General features: G+C 35.9%; 1 protein-coding gene across 7 annotated transcripts in view; it reads right to left on the bottom strand.

Annotated features, from left to right (window-relative positions):
- LOC111864158 (piezo-type mechanosensitive ion channel component) overlaps positions 1–6000 on the bottom strand; it is a 288244-nt gene that overhangs the window by 47823 nt on the left and 234421 nt on the right. For all 7 annotated transcript variants that reach the window (XM_023851212.2, XM_023851215.2, XM_023851216.2 and 4 more), the window contains 2 exons: positions 5666–5832; positions 1079–1385 (listed from right to left, as the gene is read on the bottom strand). In XM_023851212.2, coding sequence (XP_023706980.1) covers positions 1079–1385; positions 5666–5832 — 474 coding nt within the window. The remainder of the gene's footprint in view (positions 1–1078; positions 1386–5665; positions 5833–6000) is intronic.

Here is a 6000-nt window from a genome sequence, read left to right as displayed (position 1 = left end):
GGTTTTACTCAAGTCTGTCTGGTAATTACTACATTTAAAAATAAATATTTAGGACTGTGCATGTGCTTCTACTAGCAGCGTGTGCGTGCGCTTCCACTAGCGGAGTTTAAATGCCTGACTGGCCAAAATGGGGTACTTTGGCCACGACGACCTTACTCATGACTGGCACAAACGGGGCACTTCGGCACTTAAAGGTTAAGCTTTTAATTGGCTTCCTCCTAATATAAGGAACTTGGCTCAAGATGTTAAACATTTTAAAATTGTTTTAAGAAGATTTTTGTTGATGAACTCGTTTTATTCCTTGGAAGAATACTTTGATTGTAAATTTGACTCCAATAATGAACTGTGATCTATTATGGTATTGAATAATGTAATGAATCTTATATTGTTATTTCCATGTAGTGTTATTTGTACTATCAATGACTAATTCCTTATCCTATATGTAGTGGATTTATGGAATGTAAATAAATGAGAATGAGTTGTAATTGTTTCTACTGAGAATGAACAATGAATGTTGAAAACAGTTCCTTATATCTGCTTTTGGTGCAAGTTGTGAAACATGGATGTGACTTGTAGGAGTCTTCATCCAGCAGAATGTCCTGTAATGTAAGCTTGTCTGGGAGATTTAGCTGCCTTATGTCTCTGCACCTTTCATATTGTAACCCCCGCATTCACTCATGATGCAACAGTGAACACAATATTTAATTTTTCACTCTTTTATTCTTTTATCTGTCTCAGGTGTTCATGATGCCACAGAAAATATCACCCCTTTCTATAAGCAATGATTTATTTCCCTTGTTTTTCACAAAAGAAAAAATGCATTCAGAATAACGTAAGATCTGACCTTTCAAAATGAGGTTGGTCCAGTTGGTCAGCATATTTATGACTGTCAATACAGAGTTCACCATTGGTGGTGAACAGCCACTGAGAACTGTGAGCAGTTATAAGAGCTGGATTTCTAATAGCAAAGAATGCACATGGAGAATATCTGCACTCTACTGAAGTATGCCTCTTAAATGCTTACAACAAAAAACAACTTCATGTGTGTGTGTGTGTTACCATGATGGCCATATCTCACCTGATCTGATACACTGCCCGCTGAGGAGCGGCGACGCAGACAAGAACCTCGTCCTAACTGTGATGACGACCCAGAAATACCCAAACCAGGTGCTGAATATGATAACCTGCTTCCTCCATGTTTCAGGGTAGCCACCTCCTTCCTTGTTGGTGTAGCAATATCTGCTGTTAAGGTGTCTTCTTCATCCACCCGATGCAGACCTACAGGGTCTCCTTCAGTTTCTAAACGAAATTTCTGTTCCTTTTCCTTGAACGTGACTGGATCTTCGTATGTAGTTTTCCACAGACCCAGAGACTTCAGCATGTACCTACAATACATAGCTCACTAATATACACATCATTATTTCACACAGATCACAATGCTGATAGATAGGATCCTTATAAATGACAAATTATAAAGGGTATGGAAAAAAGAAAACATGGTCTGTTTCAAAGCACAATCCTAGCATTTTAACATGGAGACTTTAAAGCCTGGTCTCCAAGAAATTAAGTCAGAAGCACTGACCTTCAAATAAATAAGTTTATAATATAGAATACTAAAAATGAATGGCAAAATATTTTACTGAGTTGTGAACAGTGTACACAGATTATCCCCTTTGTATGACCCTTCATTATTCGCTCCTATGAAAATAAAGTCTCACACAAACTTTAACACTGATCTACTCCCCTACAGCATATATATATACAGAACCTCTCCAGGTTATGCCAGACTCATCTTAGGCAATTCCAAGTTCATATAAAAGCTCTGAAAATAAAATGAAGTTGCATGTAAAAATTTGTCATTAGGTAAGCAGACTATGTAAATGGCAGAGGATGCCTAGGTAAATTTCATGATCACCTTTATTGCAGAGTGTCAGTATTCCTCAGATCTTCATCTCTTGTTGAGTTGACTGCATGCAGCACACACAGTAATTTGTGATATACATAAAATTCAACATACAGATGGCTAAAACAAATCCTTACATAAGCCAGGGACTTTCTGTAATTATTAGCTACAAATAAAGGGTCCATTTTCATAGCACACTTTTTAATTTCTCTCAAACTTTCAACAAATAATTAATTTAGATGACTTCTATTACTACCATTTACAATATCCTTGAAAACTATTTCTTCATGAAAGAGCCTCCATTTTTCAATAACAGCCTCTGCTCCCCAGCTGAAGGTTTCAACACATCCTATAAAATAATTTATACAACATATTTTGCTTTACCACATACAAAAGACTGGTACTTTCCTAGCTCCTCCTACAGCCCCTTCAGTTTCTACAACTCTAAACTCCACCATGCCATTCACTTATACCTTTCTTACTGTAGCAGCCAATTATTTTCTTCTTCCTCCAATTCTCTTTAATCTCATATATATAAAAGTCAGTCCTTTAGGAGTTTTATCTTCTGGGATATAATGCCACGTAGTCTGCTGAATATTGACTGACGTTTTGAAGTGATATGTTCCTCCAAAACGTTGGTTGACTTTCAACAAACTATACAGTGTTCAAAGACAGAATTCTTCATAATAAGAGCTGTAAGAAATCCTACAGTTCTTTAACAAGTTAGCATCAGTGGGATCCAGTACTTTGACGTCTGAGAGCTGGCATCAACAAAGTTGAGTGATGCCATTCTGTAATGGCATATTTTGAGCAATATTCAAATAAACTCTTTTAATGCATCACAATTTTGAGTTACATTACACCTGAAATCTATCATAACATTTGTTCTAAGAGTGAGTGTTATATTACTTACCAATTATGAGTAACACATATCTTTAAAGAAAATTCACATTTATAATTTATGTAAAGTTTGGAAAAGGTCTTTTCTCTGCTGAAATGTAAAGAGCTGTATTTAGAAAGTTGCAGATTAACTATTAATGAAATACTTGAAAGTTTCATGTGCCAAAGTTTTATCAGGTAATAACAAAGGAGATTGAACGTTCATGTCACAAACTGACCTGGCATTATGCGACCCAAGTTACCCTTTCATTTACAAAGACGACAATTTTCATTATACAGGCTCCTGTTACAGCAGATTGAATGAGAAGAGTTCAAGGGACAGAAGAAAGGAACTGCGAGATGAAGCTCAAAGAAATGATTTTCCCTTAGGGACTAAACCTGCACATTCCCAAATTTCGTAGTTTACCACAGTCCATCCAAGAAACTGCCAAGATGGTACCATAAAATAGCCCATGTCACGTTTTCTTTATTCTACAACCCTGCCCCCTCCCCCAAATCATTATAATAATATTTTGGTTTATGATTTGATACTAAACTAAGTTTGTAGTTTATAGCAAACCTAACAGTCTCATATTCAAAAAGGTCAGTGTATCAAATTATTATTACTGAATTTATTTATAACTCTTAATGAAAGTTCTTAAGATAACAAATATGTGAATTGGGCTAGTATACACTTTTTTGTTCCTTATAAGGTTTACAGTTATGGATGTGTGAAATATGTTGAATAAACATATATATTTTTATTATTATATAACCCAGCAGGTTGGTGCAATGGTAATGTTCAATACATGTATTAAGGAAGAGCTTGGTCTGAATATTGGCTGGGACATTGTCTTTCTTGAATGAGGATTTTCATGGTTTTCCTCAGTCCATCCATGCAAATTCCAGGACAGTACCTCAATTAGGACCGGTTCACTTCCTTCTAAATCCTTTCTAATCCATTACTTACCAACCATCCTGCCACTTGGCACTATATGTGCTAATATACTGACAGCATTATAAAATACACCACATAAAAATGTATTATGCAGATCCTAAAAGTCACCAAGTAAGCATTTCTTACTGTCGTCTAACTTGTGTTGATATAACTGAAATGTCTTCAGTCTGTATGAAATAACAATATATTGTATAACATGTGAAGACTTTCCAATGGGAATTGTACTAGTAGCAGATCAAAAGGCAAATAAAGGAATTTCAGCCAAATATAGAAAATATTTTATCTCAATAGTTTTTGAAGTTTTACAGTTCCTTGAAATCTGCAGATCATCTGGCCAAATATACACCTAGTCTAAACAAGATAATTTATGTGAAACTCTATTTATCAAATTATCAGTCACCTGATTATTTATTTCATAACTTATAAATTTCTGAATATATTTCAGTTATTTGGCATGTGGCATCATTTCCTAAAAATTCTGACCATAGTCTTGGACTTTCTGTTATATTTTATTTCTGTCATACATCTTGGAATACTGAAAATCTCAAAAACTCCCATGAATTACATTCATTTCCTTCGACATGTCATGCATTCCTATTTAAAATCCGTACATCATATGACCAACTTCAGAGAGATTTTCTTCTAGACAACTTTCAGTAAAAGCCTATAATGTCACAATTTAAAAAAAATCTCTTTAGGGGCTGATACTAGGTCACACAAATGGACAGAGAGACAGGACCTCTACATAAAACATTCTCTTTTTAATTGCTAAAAAACATCTAATATAGTAAACCCTTGTCCAACATGGGGGATACATCCCTCAAAAAGCAGCGCGTTTGGTGAATCGGCATTGGACAAACTTAATGGAATGTGAATGTCACCTGAGGTTAATAATTACACTATTACACCTGCTGAATAAAACAAACCAAGTTGATTACATAAACACATACAAAAAATAAATAAAATGTTTTGAGATTTTAAACAGTACTGATATTTTTTGTATAGTACTACAATGTGTTTGAGAGAACATGCATAACGGAATTTTGTTCATTCGGCAAACAACCGTTTGCAACCATTTCCATACATACAATTGAATCCATGTAGGAGTAGGTTTTTTTTTCCTTGGCACTACAGCCCCAGTGGGCCTAGGCCTACCTCCATGAACTCCGTTCACTTCGGTTTTTCTAGATCTTACACATATGGTAGGACTCCTTGGGCAAGTGATCAGCTCGTCACAAGGCCTCTACCTGTACACAAACACAGAAAAACGCACACAAACATCCATGCCCTGAGTGGGATTCGAACCCACGATCCTGGCTTCCGAGCGAGCGAAGACAGTGCATGCCTTAGACCGCTCAGCTAGGAGTAGGTTTGCTGTAACTTATAACAAGCACAGTTTTGTCTTATCCACTGTGCACAAATTTCTTTAGGCTTCAACTTAAATAAATGGTCACACCATACTACAATTTAAGATGGGTGAACCAACAACGATACTGGTAAAATAGGAATGTATAAAAAAATGACAGATACCAACAAAGGCAATATCAGAACATGGGAAAGAGCCATTTTCCCACATAAATCAAGGTTGTCAATTCTCATTTGTAATATGATACAATAAACACAAACTGAGGTTTTCCTCAGTTCCTCCAGGAGAATGAGGGACAGTACCTCAAACAACACCATGACTACTGTCTTCCACGTCATTTCAAATTTACTATTCACAAGTCATCATACCACTGAACGCTACACGCTCCAAGATATATTAACAACATTGTCAAATAAATCACAAATAAATAAAACAAACTGAAATCACACTGTTGTCCAAAACAGTAACATTTCTCTAACCTATGAGGCACATCTGATATGTGTGCGCATTCTGTACAGTGTGAATAATGTGAGTAATGATTCAGGTCACTTCATTTTACCTGTGAAAAAATATGATGAGCAGCAGGAATAAGTCATATGTTGCATAGTTCGGTTTGCTCTCAATTCCAATGATTCGAGGGGGGAAGAATGGGTTCTTCTCAATTACCTCGGTTCCATTCCATGGCAAGAACTCAAATTGAAACATCCACTTCACAATCACAATCACCTACATAAACACAAATATCACTGATGACCCTGAAGATGTAAGAAACTACATTCTGTCATCAACCATTCACATGATAATTAAGCAGACCTGGAAGCAATGAGAATTCTGCCATATTCATAGGCTACAGAACTAAAAGGACCAGGGCATTCAAAATCTTTATCATCACAG

The sequence above is a fragment of the Cryptotermes secundus genome, unplaced genomic scaffold (genome assembly GCF_002891405.2).
Source record: "Cryptotermes secundus unplaced genomic scaffold, Csec_1.0 scaffold1647, whole genome shotgun sequence".
In the NCBI taxonomy this organism is placed as follows: Eukaryota; Metazoa; Arthropoda; class Insecta; order Blattodea; family Kalotermitidae; genus Cryptotermes; species Cryptotermes secundus.
The sequence above is the reverse complement of the archived record's forward strand: the minus strand, read 5'-3'. Positions and strand labels throughout refer to the sequence as shown.